Source organism: Petromyzon marinus, chromosome 49, assembly GCF_048934315.1.
Source record: "Petromyzon marinus isolate PM22_M1 ecotype Great Lakes invasive population chromosome 49, UKy_Petmar_22M1.pri1.0, whole genome shotgun sequence".
NCBI classification, from domain to species: Eukaryota; Metazoa; Chordata; class Hyperoartia; order Petromyzontiformes; family Petromyzontidae; genus Petromyzon; species Petromyzon marinus.
The window spans coordinates 3,340,215-3,368,129 of record NC_133715.1 but is presented as its reverse complement, the minus strand read 5'-3'; the positions used below and the strand labels follow the sequence as shown (position 1 = coordinate 3,368,129).

Here is a 27,915-nt window from a genome sequence, read left to right as displayed (position 1 = left end):
ACTACCACAGAGGCAACTTAGTTTGTAGATGCCAGGGTACTGTATGTCCGGAATCACATATTTTACAGACGGAACTAGATCACGGATTTTATGTAATGTGTTGAATCGGACCTGGATCTTGTGTTTATTCAAGATTTTGGAGATATTTTTTGTGATCCCCGCAATGTAGGGTAAAGTGATGGTTTTGAATGGCTCCTCAGATGGTTCTTTACCCATGGTTGGGGATACAGCTTTGTGGATTGTGCGGTCCGAATATTCATTAATCTTGAGAGCTTGGCGTACGTGCTCCAGTTCACTGGATAGGTGGTGCTGGTCGGAGATGCAATGGGCCCTATGATGACAAGTCGATGGTCGGTGGGCAGATCAGCTGCACAGTAGGTCGTGGTGTCAAGGACATGGGCCTGCATCCGCTGTTCCATCACTATATAGGCCAGCAGATGTTCTTGCTTGGACCTGGCGTGCATTCATGATGTAGTGTGGATGCGCCGATGCCAGAACAGCGAGTTTGTTAATACAAGCCCATGAGCTGCACAAAAGTCTAGCAGCCTCCTACCGTTGTCATTGAGCTGATTTGGCCCATGCCTTCCAATCACTCCAGACTAGGTGCCACCAGCATGACCAACTCGGGCATTAAAGTTACCCAACAAGACGACTCTATCCCGAGGGGCCATTTTAGCTAGCACCTGTGACAGGAGGTCATAGAAGGCATCAGACTCATGTCTCCACTGATGTTCATCTTCGGTGGGGGCATAAGTAACCACGACCACCACTCCACGCCTCCGGTTGATGGGAAGGCGAGAACCAAAGTAGCCTTGGACTGACAGCTTTCCACACCTCACCGCCACGCTCCCACACCCCCTTCAGTCTTTTGTTCAGAGGAAGAGCCACTCCCTGTTATTTGGCAGTCTCCTGTCCCGAGTAGAGGACTGTCCACCCCTCATGGTGGCAAGAGCCAGAGCCGGTCCACGGGACCTCCTGAGTACCGCAGAAATCCAGGCGGTACCGGTCAAGCTCCCAACAGAGGAGTGGCAGCATCTCCTCCGCATTGAGCATTGGAACATTCTACGTGGCCACCCGCAGTGGCTTTTTGCTGTTTCTGGAGGAACCCGAGGGTAAGGATTCAATCTCCTGGCTCCGCCAATTGGGGTTTGGCCAGGAGACGTCATAGACGCCTGTCCCCCCGGGGCCTCCGGCACAAGCTTAGCTAGATATTTTTTTCATGGTTTAGTGGTAATTAATTGAAGGTGGAGGGGTTACCAGCCCCTCGCCCCCCGTCCACACATGCACGACAACAAACACACGCATACCGCGTTATTAGATCAAACTCTACAATTTGCAAGAGAATACATGGAGGAGGCGGGAGGGGGGGGGGGTGTTATAATGCGGATAATACAATAAGTGCACCAAGCGGATTACATCATCGAATGGTATATATTGTGCAGGGGCATTGCTTGTGCATTGGTCGTGCGTTACAGTGATGGGCCGGTTGACTCAGCTCACCGCCCTTCTGGGGTCAATGACAATGGGCAGGAGACTGCCAAATCACTCCGTGGGGGGAAGTCAGCGGTGGCTGTTCGTAGCGTTACGAACGTGGGGGGGGCAGGCAAGGGGTGCCTTGGCTCCCCCCCCCCCCCCCGCGCCTTGACACCCCCCCCCCCACCCCTTGAGTTGGGCTCTCCCCAACAGAGTGGATCGTTACATCACAGGAGCGTTGGGAGTTCGTGGGCGACTCGTGTGAGGCCTACATCCAGCATGGCATTGACTGCCATGGCTGCTGCTGCTGCTGCTGCTGATGATGACGCTCAGCATCAGAATCTATTCGTACTGGAGCAGAGGTCGGCTCTGTAGCCGCATGCGGTGGCTCTTTAAGCACTGCAGCGTGGCTCTTGATATATTGAGTTGTTATTATTACAAATTTTTTAAAAATATCTATTCTTGTTATATTTAGTTCCTCCTCCACGCCCTCCTGACAACCACCGTGAGATTTGTCTTCAGCAACAGCGTGAAGGGCCTCACCTGACTGACTGCCGCACCCCTCTGAGCTGAAGACGTTCGTTACGTCACTGGTGGCTGCCCTCCGGAGATGCTCGCCCCGTCATAGGAATGTGGAATTTCCACCACCGGCTCAGGATTGTAAACAGGAGACGAGCACCGCCTCGGAGATCATGGCTTTGACGATTTTGATTTACCCCAATAGCTTGGATAGCTCCCCAAAAATTATCTCATCTTAAACCACTCGGTTATTCATTAACTTTCTATTCCACCCTCTGTGCGCAACATCACCGTTGGTCCAATCCCCAGCCAGAACAAAACCCCCCACAATGCTCCCCCCCCTCCCCCCCCCTGTAAAACCACAACACCTTGTGAGCACTGAGATTGGCAGCATGCCTGGGGTGATGGGGGGAGGAGGAATCTTGCGTTCTCTTCGCAACTATACATGGGGAGAGAGGTCGGGGAAGATGCAAAGTTCAAGGCAAGAGCTCTAAACAGGGAATCGCCTGCTGTCTGCGGCACGATGTGCCAGTTCAATGTCTCCGCTTTGTCGTTATGTAATCGCCCGGTTGCATCCCTTTCAGCAAGATGTGAAGTTAAACCCAATCGGCGGCGCAGCGTGAAACAGCAGGGCCACTCTGTTGCAAAGGGTCAAGCCCGGGCACTTAATGAACGCAGTATTTATTTTTTACGTGAATCTTATATCTACATGTATATCAAAGGAAAAGTTGTGATTGTGTGTGTCTGTTCCAAATGTTTAGCCTACTTCCCGACATGCAACAAACTGGAAATTTGCCATGTGGGTACATTCCAGACTGTACACCATGCAAAAATTATAAAAAGACACTTTTGGGGGAGGGAACTCAATAATGTATATACTTTTTGCACGGCAAGTAAGCTGTGACGTCAAATCTGTCATGACCCGCGCATGTGGAAGTGTAACGTATTGTAGCGTAGTGGTTAGCGACGATTATTTTAACCGGTCCTGGGCCTCCTCTAGGTCGACTCAGCCTCAGCCTCAAACGCGTAACTGGTGTGGTGTGTGAACATCGCCATTGTGGAGACAAAGGCGGCCGGGCGTGGTGAATCCAAGTCCCGGGCGAAGCCGGGTAGTTAAGCTAGTGTATTTATATATAAGGGTTACGAGTGGCACAATGAGGGTAGCCACTAAAAGTGATGCGGTGAATTGGGATGGGGAATGGGGAAGGAGGTGAGTGGGTACGGGAATTAGGGTGGGTACCTAGGGATGGAGGGATGAAGGATGGGCCAGGGAGGGAGAGGTGGGGGTCTTGAGGGAGGAGCGGAAACGAGACGGGGAGGGTGCTCGCTTAATGAATTAAGTGCAACGCATGTAGACTACATTCGATAGTTGCGCAACTTATCCGGTGATGGATGCTGCGTTGGCAGCGGTACACGAGCACAGATAACACAAACATTGACTCCACGCGTTCGTCAATAACACGATGTGGCCTTAAAAAAAAGAATATGTAAATATATATTAAATACCGTTTAACACGTAGGCTTTTGCGATCAATATCCATAATGCAGGGTCTTTTGGGTTAGATGGTGTAAATAAAAGTGCGTCGTTAAAACCCGCCACCACCCGACACAGCCAACTAGTAAGGTTTGTCACGTAAACGGAACAAGTAAACAGATAGTACAGCACACCGGTTGGAGAGCAAATCCACAACATTTACAATCTGAGTACGACGTTTCGCCAGTAATTACAACGAGCATCATCAGGTGTGTGGATAAATCTTCTTGTGTCGTTCCTTAAATAGAGGGATAGACAACTCTTACTAACTGGCTGTGTCGGGGTTGAACGACACATTTGTAATTAAGCGATCTCACCCCCAAAAAAACCTGGATATAAAATAATTATATAACCAGGTGATGTTTCAGGCAATGATCCTTCCTGATCTGTGTGCTATGATGAAGGGCCATGCCCGAAACGTCGCCTATCTTTATTTTATCTTACCAAAAACAGCCCACTGAGCTACGTGGTTCTGTTTCGGAAGGGACCTGGCCACAAACGATAGCTCAACGAAGTGGCTCATCACGTGGAGATGTACAGCAGCCAAAGACTCTAAAACGCGTGATGTTGATTATCAATTTGGAGGCAAAAAGTCGGAGGACGCGGAGAAAAATCCACGCGACCACGTGGAGAGAAAGAGACACGCGAACTGCGAATATACAGCAGCAGGGGTCATGTTTGGGATCGAACCCACGACCTCCTGCACACCATGCGAGGTCGTGAACATCTCGCCACGGAGTTGGTGACAAATGTGTTGGGGTTGTTTGTTGTTCTTGTTTGTTGTTGTTCGCCGTGCTCTGTGCACCGCTGCCAATGCAGCCGCAGCATCGCCAAAGAATGAATCTTACATAACGGGTGCCCCTTCTCTTCTCAGGCCATTTGTCAATAAAAATGCGGCCCTTAGAAAGAAAACGATAAAACAGGCTACGTCTCGGGCAAAGATCCTTCTTTACAGCACATAGAGAGGCCAGGGAGGTAAGGTCATATAGGATGGCGTGGTATATGCTCAGAGGATTACTGCCACACATTCACCGCTGCCTAAATGCATGGTCCCCCATGTCAAATGTGTTACTCATTTTAGGGTTTTTTTATATGTCCCGGGTTTGACCCAGGTTTTGGTGGATTGAATCCAGACTGTTTGTATTTGGCCTGGGCAGTACGGGAGCTGGCATCTGTGTGTGTGTGGTTGGCAATAAGTGATTTGTAACCGAGATCTGGCACCGGTGGTGCCGTGTCGAACTCTATTACAGTTTAATGTAACGCACAATGCACAGTGGTGAAAATAGACCTCGTGCGAACTGAGAAATAGGTCCCGGCTTTGTCCGTGAAGAAGGTGGCAAATCCTCTCTCCCCGCCACATTCCCATTGCCGTGAAGAAACTTTAATCTGGGCTTGGGCAGGACACCTCACGATTTATTTTTTATGATTTCTGTACCCCTCTCGCCCTTGTCCGCGAGGCTGCTGATGTTGACGTCAAGGAAGGGGTGGCTAACCCGTAACAGACCAAGAGGCAAAGAGTAGCTGCGAGTTTTGCAAAGAGCCAAGTGTTTTTTGCATAAAGTATATATATTGACAGTTATCCACAAGAGAGGTTTTTTGGGTTGGATCGCGTAAATATGTGTCGTTAACCCCGCCACCACCCGACATAGCCAATTAGTAATATTGACAGTTTTCGGCACAGCACGGGAGACATTAATAATCCTTTGCTACTGTGATCGTAAGTTCTACGTTATGGTGGGTGAGTGGTGGTGTAGCGGGTTAGCGCGCTGCCCTACGAACCCGGTAACACGAGTTCGATTCCCACTCACGGCCAACACCGGTGGCGATTATTTTAACCGTTCCTGGGCCTCCCCTAGGTCGACTCAGCCTCAAATGAGTACCCGATGTGTAAACATCGCCATTAGGGAAACAAAGGCGGTCGGGCGTGGTCTTGGCCACCCACCCCCTCGTGCACCGTTCTGGCCTTCATAGGTGCTTGCTTACACCACTTGCCCGAACAGTCCGTTAAGGCTATACGGGGGATCTTTGTCTACGTTATGCCCCTTCGATAGAGCCGCGTGCGGTGGATTAAAGAGCGCGCACGCGGCTCGGGAGACGTCAATTGGGCACCACTGATGTCGAGAAACAACGATGATTTGGCACATTGTGGTGGTTCACGAGCCAGCTGATTGCGTGCGGAGGAGCGGAGTGGTGAACCATCTCCGTGATGACGCCAACACCTCCTCCTCCTCCTTCTTAGTGTGTGTGTGTGAGTCGGCCGTTGAGTCGTTTTGTGTTCCGTGATTCGGTTCTGGGCAGTGATCACAGTCACCGCACACTGACCGAAGGATTTTAATTTCCCATGAGTGCATCATCATCATCACCACCACCACCACCACCAAGAATAACTGCATATGCTGGTGCCATGGTTTGTGCAGGTACTTGAGTATTCTCTGGGTAGGTACTCCCTAGATTCCTCCCACATACTGAAGGGAATTGAGCCAAAACATCCCCAATGCTGGATCCTCTTGAACAAAGCGAATAAATCATTTCTTCGATATGTTTTTGTTTCTTATTCTGTAAAACATTCTCGCTTAGCTAAAAAAAAATGAACCCAGATATCCCTCTGGTATCCTCAGCTCGTCAGTTATTCACCAGGGCTAAAACTAAAATTAAAATAATATATTTTTTAATTTTAACAGGTAAGGCCCACTGAGCTTTTGAGCTCTCTTTCGGAAGCGACCTGGCTATCAACGAAGTGGCTTATCACGTGGGAAATTACAGCAGCCAAATGCTCTGAACACGTGTTTCTCAATTAAACGTCACAGTACTCGAATTGTCAATGTTGTAGTGGGTTTACTCTCCAATACACAACCGGTGTGCTGAACTAGTAACGAATGGGCACGTTTTGTTTACGTGACAAAGCTTACTAATTGGCTGTGTCGGGTGGTGTCGGGTTTAACGACACACGTATATTACGCGATCTGACTAAAAAAAACCCTCTATTATGGATAATCTATGCGTATTCTCCAATCCATGTGTTCCTCTGGCTCTGCAATGTCATTTTCCCAGCGTGCATCTCTCCACGCTTCCTTGCACACTTTTGTCAATTGTTCCATTGTCTTAAGCATTGCCCATGTTTCTAATAAATGTGTCACAGCAGGTAAGCTATGTCACTTTTCATTTTCAAGTTCAGCTCTTGGTGTGGTTCTATTCATGCGTATGGCAATATCTCCCAACAGCTCGATGCCAATGTTGAGGTCTGCTAGGCACGACGAGAGGGCTTCAGGAGAGAATTTGTGTTGTTTTGCTCTTCCTCCTCCATTGATAGTGCACACTAAATTGGTTTATTATACGGTCCATAGTTTGGGTTGCATGGCCACAATCACGCCATTGCGGCGTGTTTTAAATTTTCCATTCGTGAAGGAGACGTACGCAAGCTGCCTGTTGATGTTCTGACACGGCTGACGGCTCCACCAGTGTCTTCGAGGGATGCCAAAAGCCAGGAGGCGCGATGTTTGGGTCCGAATGCGCCGTTTACTCTGGAACGTCCGTGTTGTTTCACTCTGTTCACACAGCAGCGTCCTTCCGCGTCTGGGTGAGATTTTAGGATGGTGACCGTGCGATCCCAGAAGGGGGATCGGCGCTTGAGCCGGAGGCGAGGTGCTTTTGGTTTCGACGTTTTAGTGAATGGTCGCGCTCGCGTTGGTGTGCCATGTGCCGTGTGTGAATTTTAAACTGGGAGAAACAAACTCGGCTCGGTGGGCGTGATGCCCTCGTGTGTTGCTGCCCGTTCTCTTATTGCTCTTTTGCAATTACATGGCCAGACTTCCCATAAAGTCAGAGGCAAATCCGATATACCGGTGGTCTTCATTGCAAGGCCCCGCGGGACACCGTCAGCCCCTGGTGGCCTTTAGTGCAGCCCCTGATGTGCGGCCACCGACAATACACAAAGAGTGAAAACACCCCTCGTCATCATCATCATCATCGTGCTGCTGTCAAACTTCCAATGGTTTCAAACGGTGTGGCGGACCTCACACACTGATGATGTCTTATCGGCGAATGTGCCACCCCCACCCCCCCTCTAAAAAATAGTGAAGAACACTGCGATATACCTTTCCAAACAGAATGTGCACTCCCCTTGTAAAATCAATACTTAGACTAAACTTGATTTGAAGCTTTCGTGACTGCAGGAATCCATACTCTTTGGTTCTTTCGGTAGAGTCACGTAGGTAGAAAAATTATAACAAATTGTATTGTGACTGTAATACTTACACATGCTATATTAATGAGTATGTGTGTATATATATATGAATGTATGTATATAAATACGTGCACATTGAGAGGAGGCTCGTGAAGGATGCTACTGGGCAGTTGGAGGCAGTGGCCGTCCAGCAACAACGGGGGGCAGATGAGCGACCGCTCACAACAACGAGCAGAGCGCCGGGCGACTAAAATGCAGCGAGTTGGCACGGTAGGGGGATACAGCTGGTGGTGCATCTGCCGGTCATCTCAAGTCAGCCAACCCATGGCACCTAGGCCTGTTCCGTGACCTCCTGCCAGCAGCGAGCCTTCTGAAACTTCACGTGGCCTCAAAGTGCACCTAGCCTGGCACAGGCACCGTGGCGACGTCACCGTCACTTGAGTGGCGAACGGTGGGGTATTGGTAAAGTATTGCACATTGAGAGCCATCCCAGACGGTGTAAGGAAAGCGAGTGGAGGGGGGGGCGGCTTGGGCAGGACGCGTCACGGCTCGAAGGGACGATGGTCCAGAACAACGGAGTGGCAGCCCAGGGATCGTAAATGCCCTCCGAGAAAACGTCCAGTTGAGAGACGGAGCGATGAAGTCGGTTCAGGTGCGGGATGGGTTTGTTATCTCGCAGAGGTCGTAGAAGGCGAGGGGCGGCTTTGGGGTGGCCTTCATCCAGCAACGGATTGATCATGGCTGAGTTATATGATGATGATATATCATCATCATCACAAAACGACCCTGACGCCACATGATCTGCCACGTCGTTGGATGCAGTAGCCCTGACGCTTGCTGTATATTTGGATTTTGCGGTGTGTCTCTCTCCCCGTGGTCGCGTGGATTTTTCTCCCGGATGCTCCGGTTTCCCCCCCCCCCCCCCCTCCACATTCAGAATCAACGTCAAGCGTTCACGGCATTTGGCTGCTATACATTTCCACACGATAAGCCGCTTCGTTGAGCTATCATTTTGTGATAGCCAGCCAAGTCACTTCTGAAAAAGAGCTATATACTGTAGCTCAGTGGGCCTTATCTGGTAAAATACTCAAATAAATAGTCATATATGATACACAAAAGGCAACAAGGAGATACACCCTGGTGTGAATCGGCTTGCCCGGTCATGTTTAAATATTTGACAGCACTGGCGGAATGGCACTTGCCCCCCCCAATGATCCGATCGAAATCCCTCATTTCGATCGGATCATTGGGGTTTATTAGTAATAAATCGACATTTGCAACCCCCCACTGCCACTGTGTAGCGTATTATTACGTGCCAGGGACTCTATGAGATGATAGGACAATAGTCTGAGTCCATAATTGGCAATAAGTAACGGCAAATCAGTTATAAGTGACTCAGAATTGTGCGCAGTTGTGTATACAGAGTCCACGACTTCCCTGAAGGCATCAACACCTTCAGTGAGCGCAATTTCGATCACACAACGCGGTTCGAATTCGACCCTCGATTGATGGCTGCGTCATCGCCGCACACGCGTCTCATTAACAGCAAGGGACAAGTCCTTACTCACTAACAACTCCTTACTAACTAACAAGTCCTTACTTACTAACAACTCCTTACTTACTAACAACTCCTTACTAACCACTCCTTGCTTACTAATAACTCCTTACTTATTAACAAGTCTTTACTAACAACTCCTTACTCACTAACAACTCCTTACTTACTAACAACTCCTTACTAACAACTCCTTACTTACAACTCCTTACTTGCTAACACCTCCTTACTGACTAACAACTCCTTACTAACAAGTCCTTACTAACAACTCCTTACTAACAAGTCCTTACTAACAAGTCCTTACTTACTAACAACTCCTTACTTACTAACAAGTCCTTACTTACTAACAACTCCTTACTAACAACTCCTTACTGACTAACAACTCCTTACTAACAACCCTTACTTAAATTTTGATTTAAAGCTTTCGTGACTGCAGTAATTCATATTCTTAGTTTTTTCGGTAAAGTCACGTTGAAGGGAAACAACAAAATAATAAAATATATATAAAACAATAAAAAATTCTCACGACGTTTCGACCATAACTCAAACGGTCGTCTTCAGGTGTGTTGGTTTGCATACATTTATTTTTAAACGGCGCATTTATTTATTTATAAAAACGTTAGCGCCACGCGCAACGATTTGGCAGTTTATTTAGGACTAGTCCATCTATATTCTGAAAAGAGGAGGGGGGAGATGAATTTTTTTATAATGTATGCTGTCTGAAAGCCACTGTAAGCGTGAACAATCAATTAAGACCTGAAATGGTTTATCAAATCTTTTCAATGATTGCTAAGATAGAATCCATCTTCTCGGTTGAAATTGTCTCAAGCACGTACACCAAGCTCTTAGGGCTAATGGTTACTCCGACTATACAATCCGCAAAGCTATCACTCAAACCATGAAGAAGAACCCTCTTGAGGAGCCTTTCAAAACCATCACTTTACCCTACATTGCGGGGATCACAAAAAAGATCTCCAAAATCTTGAATAAACACAAGATCCAGGTCCGTTTCAACACATGACATAAAATCCGTGATCTGGTTCCGTCTGTAAAAGATGTGATTCCGGACATACAATACCCTGGTGTCTACAAACTAAGTTGCCTCTGTTGTAGTAGTTACATTGGAGAAACCAAACGCCATGTCTCGGACCGCATTCGTGAACACAAAGCAGACCTTAAACACGGTAGGACCAACACCTCGGCCGTGGCAGATCATTGTTCGAATTCAGTAGGCTCACATGCCATTGACTTTTCCAAGACAGAGGTTCTTTGTAAGCCATCTGGCTTCCATGAGAGATTCGTTCATGAGGCTATCCACATATACAAGCACAGAGACAATTTCAACCGAGAAGATGGATTATATCTTAGCAATCATTGGAAAGATTTGATAAACCATTTCAGGTCTTAATTGATTGTTCACGCTTACAGTGGCTTTCAGACAGCATACATTATACAAAAATTCGTCTCCCCCCTCCTCTTTTCAGAATATAGATGGACTAGTCCTACATAAACTGCCAAATCGTTGCGCGTGGCGCTAACGTTTTTATAAATAAATAAATGCGCCGTTTAAAAATAAATGTATGCGAACCAACACACCTGAAGACGACCGTTTGAGTTATGGTCGAAACGTCGTGATAATTTTTTATTGTTTTATATATATTTTATTATTTTGTTGTTTCCCTTCAACGTGACTTTACCGAAAAAAACTAAGAATAACCCTTACTTACTAACAACTCCTCTATCATTTTTCATTGCTGGAGGGGTTGCCACCCCTACCTGAAAATCCTGGCTCGGCCGTTGTTTGACAGGCTGTTGGAATTCCTTACTCTGTTTGCCCACGCAAGGGCGGTGGTCTACAACGTCGATCTTCATGACACCGTAGAGACAACTTTGGCGCGTGAAATTAAACAAAAACAAAAAACGATTTCCCGCACCACGACTTGAGCAGAGAGATCCCCCGCCAGGGGCACCAATCAGCGTTAGCGGCACCATGAACGCCGCACCGACCTAATCGGTCTCGTGCACGCGCGCGTGGAGATGCGCGTCTGTGATTGGGCAGTTTGGCGTGGGGGGTTTCTTTGTCTGCCGGACGGGGCGGGGGGCTCGTCACGTGACAAAGAACCTGGTGCGAACGGCACAATTGGCCCCCTCTTGGCTCTATAAAGACTCAAAATAGCCTTTAACAGCATGAGGGTCCCAACGTTTTTATTGTTTGCAGTGATATCCCAGAAATAACTTTCTACCCGTTTTGACGAGAATCTGGCGTGAGCAGCTTAACTAACTTACCTAAACTATTTTTTTTATTTTACCAAGTAAAGCCAACTAAGCTATGTAGATATTTTCAGAACAGACCTGCTCACAAATGATAGCTCAACGAAGTGGCTTATCACGTGGACATTTCTTACACCCAAATACTCCAAACGCGTGAAAAAAATCCACACGACCACGGGGAGAGAGAGAGACACGCAAACTCCAAATATACAACAGGCGTCAGGGTCGGGTTAAAACCCCACAACCTCTTGTCGACCAGGCGAGGGAATTCGCATCTCGCCACAGATGAGAAAGAGATGAGAGAGATGGATGAGGGGTTAGAGAGCGATCCATTTCAAAAGGAGAGCAACGTGCCTCGATGTCACTGCTTGGACCCATTACTCCACCAGCAGCAACTAGTCCACACTCTTTGAAATTAAATTTCTGGTCGCAATCCCTGCCCTGTCTCATACTGCCTGGCCTGTAAGCCCCTCTAGCCAAGCGTATAATCCTCTAAGTCACCTTACCCCCCTCTCTTGCCTGTACGGAGGTCAGATCTGTTCATCCAAGCAGCATTTGTTTAACTTAGCTATTTCAATGAGCCATTTCAATGCTAAATTATATGCTAATTCCTTTGTCAAGGCGCTTGGTCTTCTTTATCCTCTCACACAGCTTAAAGGTCGTGATCTAAGCGTGGCTTCTCCCACTCCAGCGCTGTCCTCCAGACAGGCTCGTCCCTTCACCTGATGAAGGCCGCTTGTGTTGTGGCCGAAACGTCGTGATTTTTTGTTATTTTATTTTCACCTACGTGACTTTACCCAATAGAACCAAAGAGTATGGATCCTAGCAGTCACGAAAGCTTTAAATCTAGAATTGAGACCCAAAAGGTCGAAACCGGTCCAGAGGTTTTTTTATTTTGTTTGATAATATTGGTCAGGAAGGCCGATAAACTGATGGAAGAAGAAAAAAAAAACGTTAATTGCTGTTTATTTTCAGAGACACTGAGCTGAGTTCATTTGTTTTTTTTTCCTGAGCTTCTCCATTGCCCTGACCCTGCACATAGTTAACACTCATCATGAATTGGCTGAAAACATCTTAAAATAAAAAAACGCGTGTAGCAACAGGACCCTCAGTGTGGCTTTCCTGGATACAAGAGAAAAATAACGATTACTCTTATTGACATAAACTCAATCACATTCGTCAGTAGCACTGCCTTAAAAAAAGGCAACACAAGTTAATACCGGGACAACGTTTCGGGCAACAGCCCTTCATGTTTTTATTTATTTATTTTCATTTCGGCAATCTCACGTCCATCCTCAGCTGTAGGGAGGCATGTCTAGATTAGTTACCTCGAACAGGGCCACTCGAGTTTTCTGAATTTTTCTGCGTCTGGAAGGGGTTTATTTTCACTTCCTAATCGTATTTACATTGGCGTGCGTGACGACACGTGTGTCTCTGTGTGTTGGGGATCATTTTAAATATATAGGGTCGTGGTTAGCGCACTGCGTTAGGAGCCTGGTGATCCGAGCTCAATTCCTGTTCACGGCCAACACCAGTGGCGATCATCCGAACCCGTCCTGGGCCTCGCCTATGTCGACTCGGCCTCAAATGAGTACCGGGTACGGTGCGTAGTAAACATCGCCACTCGGGAGACGAAGGCGGCCGGGCGAGATGCTGGCCACCCACCCCCACGTGTGCCGTGCCGGCCTTCATAGGTACTTGCCCCGGAAGTGCTATGCGGGAGATCTTTGTCTTCGTGGTTGGGAGCGCGTGTGTTTATTGTGTTTACATTTGGCTGAGTGCTTTGTGAGCCGCCCACGCTCACGTACACCGCGGGGGGGGGGGGGAGTTTCTCTCGATTGTAAACTCGATCGATGTTCGCAGCCAGATCACGCAGAACTGCACGCAAAAAATTGGTATTGACAAATTCCAAACATCAGAATTAAAATATCAGTTTTGACCGTGACAGTTAAACCTGACATTTCAATATTTGTAATTCTCAGACTTTGGATGTAACATTGAACGCCGAGCGACAAACGCCAATCTTGTAGCAGCGTGTGCCGGGTAAACGTGCCCCCCTATGGCGTGAACAGTAAAAATGTCCCTTGAAGGGGTTTCTTCTTTTAGTAGTAGAAGGAGCTCTTTGTCCCTTGCCCGTTCTTAGACACTTTGGGTGACCGTAGCACTCCCGTGAGATTTCCCAATGGACTCCTTGTGTGGCACGGACGCCGATTGCGCACAGCGGTACCACGATCGACAAAATAGAACGGGCACCGTTTAAAAAAAAAAAACAAATCCACGCATTGAAGACAGTACGTCCTGTGAACTATATTTAATAACGATTGCCGTTGGAGGGAGCCGAACATCGTGTGTTTGCATCGGGACCGCATTCTCACGGGACATGCGTTTCTCCTGGAAACCCACGCAAATTGGTGGCACCGGGCCCCCAACCGGCCCTGGAGGAGGAGATTTGATTCGCTCTTCCACACTGACCGGACGTCTCGGAGGAGGTGTGCGGGGTGTAAATCACGCTTTGCCCCACCAACACGTGACCTTGCCGATGGGACTAACCACGGTGCGCCCACTTACACGGTTGGGTGGACAGAGGCGGTGGGGGCTTAAAGCAAAAACAAAACACAAAACTCAACACACTCCGAAACAACCGCTGCATGAAAATACGAAACTTATTTATATATAACTAGCGGGGAAGTACCCGGCGTTGCCCGGGCGAAAAATATATTTCAAAACTTCTCTCAAAAACCTTACATATACATACACGGATACTAAAAATACGAACATATTTATACATACTTGGTGACAATTCAGGCAATGGGCTACTCTTTATAGCGCCAAGAAACATGCCCATTTGGGGTTGGAGAAACCTACGTCATTAAGTTCATCCGTCGTGCCAGGAGACGGGATCGAACCTGTAAGTCATCTCTGGGTTGCGCGTCCAGGGCGCTGACAATTCCACCACTGCGGCAGATCCCTCCAGCTGTCGGCTACACGTAAATATATTCTGTGCTTTAAAGCTCGAGACATTTCTCAATGTGCAATAACAACAAAATGGTCACCGGGTTTTTAGTTTCATTTCTTTCACGTGGTTACCAGCAGTGCAGAAAATATACTTTAGCAACCCTTTCGACACCAAGAGTGTACAATCATGCACCACGTAAGACCATGCATTTACATGCATGTTGTTCCCTCCCTCGGGTACTGTGAGATGTTCTTCTAGATCTTCCCATGATGTGTGCCAGGGTTTTTTTATCTGTCCCCAGAGGTGGCAGGTGTTGGTCGGTGCAACAATTATACTCTTATTCTTGGTTCTTTCGGTAAAGTCACCACGTAGAAGGGAAACAATAAAATAATAAAAATATTAAACAATGACATTCTCACGACGTTTCGACTGCAACACAAGAAATCATCATCAGGTGCGAAAACCACCTGATGATGATTTTTTCAAATTTTCTTGCTGTGGTTTTCACCCCTGATGATGATTGCTTGTGTTGCAGTCGAAACGTCGCGATAATTTTATTGTTTTATATTTTTATTATTTTATTGTTTCCCTTCTACGTGGTGACTTTACCGAAAGAACCAAGAATATGAATCCCTGCAGTCACGAAAGCTTTAAATAAAAATTTAATCTCTTGCGCATGATGACAGCAGCAATACGGGTTCAGGAGTTATAATGCCAATATCGAGGTCTCATAGCCACGATGAGAAGGCTTTAGGGGAGAGATTGTGGAATTTTGCTATTCCTCTGTTGAAGAAGAGCAGACTACAGTGGGTATACTGTACGGTCCATAGTTTGGGTTGCATGGCCACAATCACACTACCCTGGCTTGTCGTTAATGTGTCTCTCTTTACAGTATCATCCATGTGTCTCCATGGGGTTTATTATATTTGTCAATAGTTTTGGTTTGCATGGGCCACAATCGAACTGCTGTGGCCGGTGTTTTTAATGATCCATTCACAAAGAAAGATACATATCGCCCAACGTTCTGTAGCGGGCCTTTGTTCTTATGTACAACAAAAATCTAATAAAAATATTTTGAAAAACAGGTAAACTTGAAATGCCCTCTAGATGTCCTGTGGTGATGTCGCAAAACCTCAAACTCGGTTCGGTCAACAAACGTATCCTAGAAAACTGGTTCCTAGATATCAGTGCCAAATCAGTAACCGCGGAAATGGAACTCTCTAGCAATTCAAGGAGGGTTGAGATAACGGACAAATATTGTTGATTGTTATGAAAGAGATAATGGTTTTTGCTTACCTTTGAGCAAGAGCAATATTAGATACGGTGTGTGTAGGGGAAAGGAAATGAATGCATTCGAGGTATTCCTGTTAGTTTAAAAGAAGCAGGACTGTACTTAATTTAAACCATGAAGCTGTGACTTCAACAACTGGCAGTGCTTATGGTGGTGCTGGCTGCTACCACTACAAGCACTGCTCTGACTACTACTACAGTATTTACTATTTGTGTTTTACCAGGTAAGGCCCACTGAGCTACATGGTTCTTTTTCAGAAACAACCTGGCCACAAATGATGGCTCAACGACTTACGGGGAAATGTACAGCAGCCAAACACTCCAAGGGCACGTTTCTAAATATGGAGGGGAAACCCGGGGGACCTGGCGAAAAATCCACTTGAACACGGGGAGAACCATGCACACTCCAAATATACGGATGTCAGGGTTAGAGCCGAACCCACGACCTCCTGCATACCGAGAGAGGGAGTTAACATGTCGTTATTGTGCCACCGTGAAAATTCCACATTCCTATGACAGTGTGAAGTCTATCCATAAGGCATACTTATATGTAATCGACCCCAGATGGATGAGATAATGCGCTGAGTCAGATGTCATCTCCCTCGCCTGGTATGCAGGAGGTCGTGGGTTTGATCCCGACCCTGACACCTGTATAATTATATATAATTGTATAATATATAATTATACAGGCGTCAGGGTCGAGATCCAATTATAATTGGAGTTTGCGTGTCTCTCTCTCCGCGGTCGCGTGGATTTTTCTCTGAGTCCTATGGTTTTTCCCTCCACATATAGAATCAACATGCAATTAGTATTTAGCTGCGATACATTTCCACGGTATAAGCTACTTCGCTGAGCTATCATTTGTGATGGCCAGGTCGCTTCTGAAAAAAATAGCTACGATATAGGTCAGTGGGCCTTAGCTGGTAAAATAAATGAAAAAATTATAAGATTTGATACACAAAGGGCACAACCCTGGCGTGAATCGGCTTGCCCGGTCATGTTTAAATGTTTGACAGGCTGTTGAGATATATAGCTCAGTGGGCCTTACCTGGTAAAATAAAATTAGTCGTAGTTTCAGTTGAGGGTTTGAACTCGCAGCGTCTCCGATGGCTGTGAGAGCCACTCATTCTCCCGCCGAGCCACGCGGTCGAATACACCGTGTTTCATTAAGCCCCTGCCGAGGTACCGTGTTGCCCATGACGATATCGTTGCCGGGTTAAATAAACTCAACTATTCAAAACTATTTTTTTTTAATTTTACAAGGTAAGGCCCGCCTCCGTTGAGGCACATATCTCTAAGGTGGTTCACAATGTCATTTTTACACCTGAGAAATATTGCCAGAACGCATCGTTTCCTGTCATCTGCAGACTTGGAGACACTGATCCATACTTTTGTGTAATCCCTACTCGACTACTGCAACGCCTCACTGGCTGGGATACTGAGCAAAGTAGTGGGCAGACTCCAGCTTGTTCAGAATGCAGCTGCTAGAATGCTTACACTACGTACACCATTCCGTGAGCACATTACACCAGGTCCTCTTATTCCTTAATTGACTACTGGTCAAACTCCGAGTGGATTATAAGATACTGCTATTAACCTATAATGCTTTAAAAGGGCTCACCCACACTACTTGCAGGAACTAATACATTTATATATTCCATCAAAGTCATCCAGATCTTCTGATCTCCAACTGCTCAGCACTCCCAGGTGTAGGTTGCGCTCTTTTGGTGATGGGGCTTTTGTTAGTGTGGCACCCAAACTATGGAACGCCTTGCCACTTTAAATCAGGCAACTGAAGTCAGGAGATATACTCAAGTCTACTTTGCAAAACCCAACTCTTTAAAGTGGCCTTCCCTCTTTAGTTTGGTCGGCTGCCCTGGTTCTGTTTTTGTTTCCTGCTTTCCATGCATTGTGCACTGAGACCCTAGGATGGAATGCGCATTATAAATTTGAATTATTATTGTCAAATGCGACCTGGCCCCAAATAATAGCTTAACAAGTGGCTTATCGGGTAGAAATGTATAGTGGCCAAATACTCCAAACGCATGACGTGCAATCTAAAAGTGAAGGGAAAAACCAGAAGACCCGGAGAAAAATCCACGCGACCATGGGCAGAGAGAGACACGCAAACTCCAAATACACAGCAGCAGGCGTCAGAGTCGGGATCGAACCCACGGCCTCCTGCACACCAGGCGAGGTAGTTAACATCTCCTAGCCACCGTGGCACCCTCAAAGGAGTGTGCGTGCGTGTCCGTCCATGGCTGCCGCATGTGTCCACAGGTGCCCTGGTGGCCCCGTGGTGGCAGCGCGGCCTGGTGACTGCAGGCCGCCCCTTGCTGGCAACGCACGCCGACGAGGTCAGCAGTCGCCCTCAGGCCCGGCCGGACGTCGGCAACGCGCGGCCAGGGGCACAACTCGACGACATCAACGATGGATTTCGGGCCAAGATCGACGACGTACGTGGTCGTGCGCCCACAAATCTCCCTCCGGCCCACCCCAAATCTCCCTTCGGAGCCCATGGTGCCAGAGCAGGAATCGGTAGAGTTCCACCTCAATGGTAGCAACATTTTTAGTCCTGTCGATGTATTTACGTGGCCAACAAAGTAACCCTCCCCCCCCTCACTTATTGAAAGTGTGTTGTCGTGTAATTCACCGCGATTGGCCACGTTGAGAAGTGTTGGAGACTGCGAAAGTAACAACCGCATCCGGTGGTCCCGGCAAGTGACGTATCTGCTCTGGGCTGCTCCCGGACTTCTTAGTGGTTGTACCACTGATATGGTGGCCCCATACACAACTCTGACCCCCGCTCCCTGCCATCCACGCCCCGCCACCCGCCCCGTCCCGCCCGATCCGAGAGATGGAACCCGGCCCGATTGTGGTGTTCAAATGTTCCCACTAAAATTCGTTGTCTTCCACGTCTGCTGTCTTACGAAGCGCAATCACGGATAACACCGATTAGCGGATGGTTCCGACTTTTTTCAAAGAGCGGTTGCGCAGGCGCGCACGCCACAAAAAAACTCAACACTTTCGTCAATGGCACTCTGCGGCCTTAAAGAAAATGAAGAAATAATCGATAACAAGTGACGTTTCGGCCAGTAGCCCTTTTTAATATCTCAGCAACAGAAAAGGCCAGGGTGATGGAGTAAATAAAAGTGGTTGATTCCAGTGTAAAACTCGTGCCCATCGTGTCTCATTCTTTTGGCCGTGACCCTCGCCGTGAACACCCGGGGTGGTTATTTACCAATCAAGTCGCCAACGTTTGGTAGAGATCTCACGCCGTTGTCCTCTTGCTTCTGCTTCGTGTCTCTCCCGTCGCTCGAGGGGCCCCAGCTCACCCCACGTGTCTCTCACTCGTCACAGCCACCACCCACACACAGGGAGCCTCCAGGCGGTGGCTAGGAGATGTTAATTACCTCGCCTGGTATACAGGAGGTGGTGGGTGCGATCCCAACCCTGGTGCCTGCTGTATATTTGGAGTTTGCGTGTCTCTCTCTCTCTCTCCCCATGATCGTGTGGATTTTTTCTCCGCGTCCTCCGGTTTTTCCCTCCACGTTCAGAATCAACATCACGTGTTCAGAGTATTTGGCTGTTATAAATTTCCACGTGATAAGCCACTTCGTTGGAGCTACCATTTGCGATGGCCAGGTCACTCCTGAAAAAGAGCTGCATAACCTAGCGGACCTTACCTGGTCAAATAAAAAAATAGGAATGGAAGACCCATCATGATGCCTGTTCATTCGCACCGACTCACCAACTCACCGATGACACACCACCACACCGACCAGGCCTCCCAAATGCTTTACCCGAGCCTTGCCTCTTCACTTCGACGGAGTTCCATTGAAAGTTCGTCGAGTTCACGGCGCGTCGCGTCGACATTGCCCGTCTGTCGTTGGGCCGCCGCCAGATCGAGGAGCTGGTGGGGAAGCCCGCCTGGGCCAGGGAGTCGGCGCCGGGGTCGGCGTCGCCGCCCCTGGAGGGGCCCGAGGGGGTCGTGTCGGTGCCGTACGAGGAACTGAAGGCGTTGCTGGCGGCCGCTGCCGTGTGGCTCGTGGACGTGCGCGAGCCCTCGGAGCTCAAGGAGAACGGCGCCATCGAGGGCTGCGTCAATGTCCCACGTGAGCGCTGCCCGCCAATCGCTGTTACTATTATCATCGTCGTCGTCGTCATCGTCGTCATCACGTTTGTTGGGGTGGCTTTAAGGCGCGACAGCATACATGTGCGAACGCCACCTGGTCCCCCTTTACGGGATAGAGTGTTTCCCCCTCGAACACACGTGTGTAGGCATTTGGCCGCTGTAAATGTCCACTCGATAAGCCACTTGGGGCCGGCCTTCACAGGACGCCGCTCGCGAGCAGCACTTGCCCCGACGGTCCACACGTGATGGCAGATCTTCGTCTTTGTTGCAGTGGGGGAGCTGGGGGAGGCTCTGCAACTGTCCCCGCGTGAGTTCCGCGCGCGCTACGGATCGGATCTCGTGGGCCCGAGCGCCCCCAACACCGTCTTCCTGTGCCGCGCGGGGAGGCGCAGCAAGGAGGCTCTGCTCATTGCGCAGAAGCTGGGATACACCAGGTACGCGAGATGCAGCCACCACACGCTCGACAACAACAACAACAACACTCGGCAAAAACAACAACTCGCCAACAACAACACTCACCAACAACAGCACTCACCAACACTCAGCAGCAACAACAATTCACCAACAACACTCAGCAACAACAATAAATCACCAATAACATCACTCAGAAACAACAACACTCGGCAATAACTCAGCAACAACACTCACCAACAACGACACTCACCACCAACAACAACACTTACCAACACTCAGCAACAACAACACTCAACAACAATACTCAGCAACAACAACACTCAGCAACAACAACACTCACCACCAACAACAACACTTACCAACACTCAGCAACAACAACATTCAACAACAACACTCAGCAACAACAACACTCGGCAACAACAACACTTACCAATACTCAGCAACAACAACACTCAACAACAACAACACTCAACAACAACACTCGGCAACAACAACACTCACCAACAACGACACTAACCAACAACAACACTTACCAACACTCAGCAACAACAACCCTCACCACCAACAACAACACTTACCAACACTCAGCAACAACAACACTCAACAACAACACTCAGCAACAACAACATTCACCAACAACGACACTCACCAACAACGACACTCACCAACAACAACACTTACCAACACTCAGCAACAACAACACTCACCAACAACGACACTCACCAACAACACTCAACAACAACAACACTCACCAACAACGACACTCACCAACAACAACACTTACCAACACTCAGCAACAACAACACTCAGCAACAACAACACTCACCAACAACGACACTCACCAACAACACTCAACAACAACAACACTCACCAACAACGACACTCACCAACAACAACACTTACCAACACTCAGCAACAACAACACTCAGCAACAACAACACTCACCAACAATGACACTCACCAACAACAACACTTACCAACACTCAGCAACAACACTCAGCAACAGCACTCAGCAACAACAACAACACTCGGCAACAACGACACTCACCAACACTCATCAACAACAACAACGACACTCACCCCCGCGGATGCTCGCCGGTGCGTACGGAGTGCAGGGGGAGCCGGCCCAGGTGCCCGTGGGTGGGAGTCACGGAGGTTCCACCGAAAGGGCCCTTCATGGGTCAGACTCGTGGTGAATGTTTCTGCTAGGAAGCTATGGGTCAGCAGAGCCGGGTGTTTAAGGCGACTCATTGGCCCGTGGACCCCCCCCCCCACCCCCCGATCCACCCTCGGTGCTACAATCACAGGCGTTTTGATTTCATCTCTCACCGGAGGGTCTATGGATAAGTGAGGGTCAATCAGTTTCATGGGGCTTGCATTCTCACTCGAGGATTGGGTCTCTACTCCCGGTGTTGTTGGTTCCTAGTCCGGGTTCATGGAGATCCTAGCTCGGCTTTGTGGGTTCGAAGTCTGGGTTTATTGGTTTGCTAGTTCAGGTTTGTGGGTTCGTAGTCTGGGTTTGTGGGTTTGTAGTCTGGGTTTGTGGGTTCGTAGTCTGGGTTTGTGGGTTAGTAGTCTGGGTTTGTGGGTTTGTAGTCTGGGTTTGTGGGTTCGTAGTCTGGGTTTGTGGGTTCGTAGTCTGGGTTTATGGGTTAGTAGTCTGGGTTTGTGGGTTTGTGATCTGGGTTTGTGGGTTCGTAGTCTGGGTTTGTGGGTTCGTAGTCTGGGTTTATGGGTTAGTCGTCTGGGTTTGTGGGTTCGTAGTCTGGGTTTATGGGTTAGTAGTCTGGGTTTGTGGGTTCGTAGTCTGGGTTTATGAGTTAGTAGTCTGGGTTTATGGAATCGTAGTCTGGGTTTGTGGATTCGTAGTCTAGGTTTATGGGTTTGTAGTCTGGGTTTGTGGGTTTGTAGTCTGGGAGTATGGGTTCGTAGTCTCGGTTTGTGGGTTCGTAGTCTCGGTTTGTGGGTTTGTAGTCTGGGTTTAGGGAATTGTAGTCTGGGTATATGGGTTCGCAGTCTGGGTGTATGGTTTCGTAGTCTGGGTTTGTGGGTTCGTAGTCTGGGTTTATGGGTTCGTAGTCTGGGTTTGTGGGTTCGTAGTCTGGGTTCGTGGGTTCGTAGTCTGGGTTCATGGGTTCGTAGTCTGGGTTTATAGGTTCGTAGTCCCAAGTTTGAGGATTCTGAGCATGGTTTTGTGTTTGTGGTCCAGGGCACCATGAACACCGTATCCGATTAGCACGTTTGGCTACATATGGTGCGAAATAAGTTCTACATACATGCCATCTAAGGGTTTTAAATGTATTCTAGTCTCTTTTATATTTTTGAAACTATTATTATTTTGTGTAACTTAACTTTCATTGATGTAATGTTACGTTGACTGGCACAGCACTCTGTGACAATTCTGTCGGTGAAGGGTGTCACGTGAACTAAAGTTGCATAGCATTGATTGATATTGATGGTGGATGTGGCGCAAGCAACAAAAAACTGAACCAATCAGTTTCAGTTCATTTTGAATTACCGCGTGAGTCAATAAGCTCTTAAATCGGTGTATAATGAACCAAAAACAACACCGCCATTTCCCCGACATACACACAAGTCGCAGTAAAATAACTTAATAATAAACAATAACAGATAAGCCAAATTTAAAATAGATAGCAAATCATAATCGCAATATAAAAATTGCCTTTTTAAAAAAAAAAGAAAAAAAAAAGTTAAATATGGATGATCAATTCCACAATTTCAGTATCAGCAAAAAAAATATCCTCGAGGCTGACGGAAGCAGGCACCCGCGTGCCATAGCTGGAGTGTCGAGGATTGGGGTTCCTGCTTGAGAAGGCGTCTCGTGTGGGCGCTGTGTGGGCCCTAACGGATTGCGTGCGTGCGCCGTGTGCTTGTTTACCAACTGTGCAGGGCTCGGCATTATGGGGGAGGCTGGCTCGACTGGGAGAGGAGGGAACAGCAGGCGTGATGGCCATCCTCCCGAGCAAGCCACGAACTCCCAGGACCCACGGCACAGCCGCCAACGCCACCGCCGCCGTCTTCACGCGATCCATTCTGGCCACGAGGGCCGAATACTCTCCCGTGACACTGGCCCATATCCTTTCACAATAACAGCTGGCTCCTATCCTTGAACCAATACCGTTTGTGTGGCTCGCTCAACTTAAAATGATACGTGAGGCTTTTTCCTAGTCCTAAGTCAAAGTCTGTTTTTTTAACCACGGTTCAAATAATCCTAAAACCTCAAATTAACCCTAACCATGCCCTTGACTCTGGCTGCAGTAGTTAGCCGCGCAGGGCTAACAGCATGCCTCACTGCAGTTGCCACCACAACTGCAGTGAGGCAGTGTGGCGAAATAAACGATGGTCGGGTGTGGTGTGCGAGGTGGAAACAGTGCGTACTTATCCTGCTCACAGCCAATCGGTGGTCCTACTCCGGGGCCAGAACCACCCTATTCACGGTTATTCATTTACACCGCCTTTGTTGCGGCTAATTCGCCCCAAGTTCAATCATCCCCAAGTCGAATACCGCAGAACGAGTGGCTGTTTTCCCCCTTCCAGCACCAGCCCAGGGCAGACGGGCATTGCATTTTGCTTTAGTTCCACATCGCAGAAATAACGGCCGATTCCCAGATTCTCCAGCACACCCTGTGGCTGCGATGTTCCTCATTGGTCCACCACTTGCTCGGGATTTGACCCGGAGAGGTGGCAACCAAACTAACACGAAGAGGTTGGGATCGGCATCTGTGTTCGGGTGGCAGGATTTCCTTCGTAACCGAGGTCTGCTACCAGTATTGATTTGAACTTTCGAATAACAAAAAACAAATACTGCACAGTTTCCATGAACCCAAGTGTTAACTGGAGAAACATTACCAGGTGTGGTCTACAGGGCGGTCCAGGTCCAGATGTCTTGCGACCCCCCCCCCCAATGAATTAACCCCGACATTTGATTTTTCCTTTGCATATTTATTTCTAAACTTTTTGGTTCTTTTGGTAAAGTCACGTAGGTATAAAATAAAATAGTATTTTATTTTAATTGTATTTTCTACCTACGTGACTTTACCGAAAGAACCAAAGAGTATGGGTTCCTGCAGTCACGAAAGCTTCAAATCAAGACGTTCATTTATGTTTAAAATCACCTTTACTTAAAAACAAATATTACGTTTTCGGGAATTAAATGGGGGTCATGAGAAATCTGGACCGTCCTGTACAGAGGAAAAGGTGGACTAGGGACCCGAGCCTCTCGACATAACGCTTCACCGATCTCTAGAGCCCTCTTAATAACAACGCACGCTCGCCCCTCGAAACACTCGGCCTGGTCACGGCATTCCTTTTGGAGCCCCGTGCCCCTTGACGCCCACCCCTGCTGCGTGTTCGTGGCCGCCTTCCTCGAGGGGGATTTGTGCGTGAGCACGTGGGAGCTCGAATTCCATGGCTGCTGCACGGACTATTCTGGTGGCTTCTCGGCCCGTTTGCCAGGGCTGCCCTTTCGGCAACGCCACGCGAACCTCCCGTGGCTTTTGGCACTCTTGCCGCGATGCGAGGTCGAACCATAACCCCGCTCCCAAACCGTTAGGGGCCGTCCATAAATGACGTCACGCACCTGGGGGGGGGGGGGGGGGGAGGAGGGGTCAGACATTTGTGACGATGTGTGATGAGAGGGGGGGGGGGGGTTGAGAAATGTGACGTCACATCAAAATGCGCAACTTTAAATAAATATAGACAACACGTTCTACTTAATTAAATTGACTTTTTAATAAATGTTGTCTCCTACAACATCAGAGTGCAGCGCCACATTAAATACGCACTACAATGACATGTTTAAAAAAAAATTTGGGGGGGAGGGGGGCAGAGCTTTGTGACGTCATATTTGAGGGGGGGGGTCTGACTTTTTGTGACGCCGTGTGACTGGGGGGGGGGGGGCTCAAAAATAATCCAAAATCGCGTGACGTCATTTATGGACGGCCCCTTAGCACCATCCCCGTCCAGAACCATAACCTCTCCTCACGGTGGTAGCCATGCCCGTAACCGTGGCAACAGCCATACAACTGTCTCGAGCCTGAGATGTGGCAGATTATTACTTCTTAAATTCTAACCGGAATAATACTGTTAAGTTATGTAAGTGTGTTCGGTAGATGATTCTTATCGTGGTCCTCATATATAAATATAAAGATGGTTCATGGTTTCATGAAATTGTGGGTACGTTGGTTGTTATGTCCAACATGTTAGACAAATTATCCCAAGTTTTCCCACAGGCACAATGCTGTATTGGTCTTAGACAGCATACCGATGTAGTGCAGTGATTTTATTGCACAGAATGATTGAAGTTCACTTACAAATTCACAAGTGATCGTGTTGTGTACGTAAACAATAAACCTCATTGTGGTACGACCCTGAGATAGGTTTTGCATGCACTGCCATCGCATAGACGTTGACACCGACGAAATGTAAACGTCTGCGAATCATCGACGGAGCTAGAGACAACAACAACAAATATACAGGGTGTTTGAAAAAGATGGACACGATTTGAAATCGCTATATCTCTGCAACCACGAACCGCCCATGAATGAAACTCTTACCACTTGAAAGGGCGGGGCATAGAGAGGGCGGGGCATGGAGAGGGCGGGGCATAGAGAGGGCGGGGCATAGAGAGGGCGGGGCATGGAGAGGGCGGGGCATAGCGTTTTAAATGGTTACCGCTAGATGTCTCTCCCAGCACACAAACAGCCCCTAGCCTCAGTCATTCTCTAGATGCCTCTCCCAGCGTACAAACAGCCCCTAGCCTCAGTCACTCTCTAGATGGTGACCCCAGCGCACAAACAGCCCCTAGCCTCAGTCATTCGCAAGACGGTGACCCCCGCAACACAAGGGGCGTTTTTGCGTTCTGCAGTTCAGCAAGACTGAATCCGTAATTGCGGTGCAGCGTGCGTTTCATCAGACCCTGCGACTTTCTCTTGTGGGGATACGTCAAAGACCGTGTTTTTTGCCACTATTCGTGACTAATCTGGAAGAGCTCAAATACAGAATCACGGCAGCGGTGACTTCAGTGGAAGACGACACTTTGAGAGGCGTTTGGGACGAATTCAACTATCGTCTCGATGTTGTCCGTACAGCAGGTGGAGGGCACATAGAGCACTTATAAAATGGTTAGTAAACACTTGATAACTCATTCAACAATTTGTGAAATATACTGCTTTGAAATTGGGTCCATCTTTTTGGAACATCCTGTATATGACCGTCTTTGTAAATCCGCAAAGTGGCGACTCGTTCGCAACGTTTACACTTTGACGAGTTCACCTTTGTACAACCGTTGCCGTGAATCTTAACGGCGCCTGAACGAGACTGGCGGCCTGTCTGGGATTGCCTTTCCTTCGATCGTGTGCACGTGGTTGTTGTTGTTGTTGTTTGTAGCCGTAATGTTACCATGACATTTCCCCCGGGGGGGGAGGGGGGGTAATCGTATTTTTTTTTTTCATTTACACAAAAGGCACTCAAGTGGAAAAAGTAGAAATGACAGCACCCATGATTTAGTTTTTTTTGGGTTAGATTGCGTGAATATCAAAGTGTCGTTAAACCCGTCACCACCCGACAGCAAATTAGTATGGTAAATGTTGTGGCTTGGCTCTCCAACACCGGTGTGCTGTACTAGTAACGAATTGGCCACGTTCTGTTTACGTGACAACCCTTACTAATTGGCTGTGTCGGGTGGTGGCGGGTTTAACGACACTTTGATATTCACGCGATATAACCCAAAAGCCTATATCATGGATGTTGTTGGTCGCGAAAGCCTACCACATGTTAAAATTACAGCACGTTGCGTCGCATATTTAAAGTCTTTCAGTAATTAAAAAAAACTATTTAAAACTTTTGGTTTTCTTTTGTTCCTTTATTTCAAGGCTGCATCTCCAGATTTGAAGTTTTCGTGACTGCAAGGATCCATAACTGTTTGGTTCTTTTGGTAAAGTCACGTAGGTAGAAAATAAATAAGTAAAATGAAGCAAAATTTAAAACAACTCAATTAAATCACGACAGCAAAATTACTGTAATTAACAGTAATTCTGCTGTGCTATTTACACCTGACGAAGGAAGCTTGTGTTGCATCCGAAACGTCGTGATTTCATTTAGTTTTCATTTTTTTTGTTTTACCTACGTGACTTTATCGAAAGAACCAAAGAGTATGCTGTATCTCCACTTTGCAGTTACCGATTCGTCGCTGGGTCATGGCCTTGCACTGGTTGCCACCTCCGCGGAACCGATGAGCAACACCACAGGCCACGGTTTGACTCCTGACACAGGGTGCCTGGTAATCTCTGCCGGGTAATTGAGCCCCAAGCACACCTCGTGCTCTAAGAGTAAGTGCCAAGAGCTGGCGACGACGACGACAAGCCGGTGCGGGGTCTGGGCTCACTCTTGAGCTGCTACGTCTTACAATCTGACAACTATTATTACACGTCCCTGTGACTTTACAGTTATCCGGAAATCCCCGTTGGCTCTTACTTGTGAATATGAAGCACAATGTCACAATTCGGTTCACTTGAACAGGTACATCTGTGAAGCCCAGTGTGCGTGGATTTTGCTTAGCCGGCTTAAG

General features: G+C 47.9%; 1 protein-coding gene across 2 annotated transcripts in view; it reads left to right on the top strand.

The window, feature by feature from the left end:
- LOC116952912 (thiosulfate sulfurtransferase/rhodanese-like domain-containing protein 3) overlaps positions 1-24,954 on the top strand; it is a 33,546-nt gene extending 8,592 nt beyond the window's left edge. For both annotated transcript variants that reach the window (XM_032972613.2, XM_076074583.1), the window contains 4 exons: positions 18,059-18,234; positions 19,683-19,893; positions 20,185-20,347; positions 23,238-24,954. In XM_032972613.2, the coding sequence (XP_032828504.1) occupies positions 18,059-18,234; positions 19,683-19,893; positions 20,185-20,347; positions 23,238-23,295 (608 nt within the window). In that variant the 3' untranslated portion in view covers positions 23,296-24,954. The remainder of the gene's footprint in view (positions 1-18,058; positions 18,235-19,682; positions 19,894-20,184; positions 20,348-23,237) is intronic.
- Positions 24,955-27,915: the final 2,961 nt, after the last annotated feature.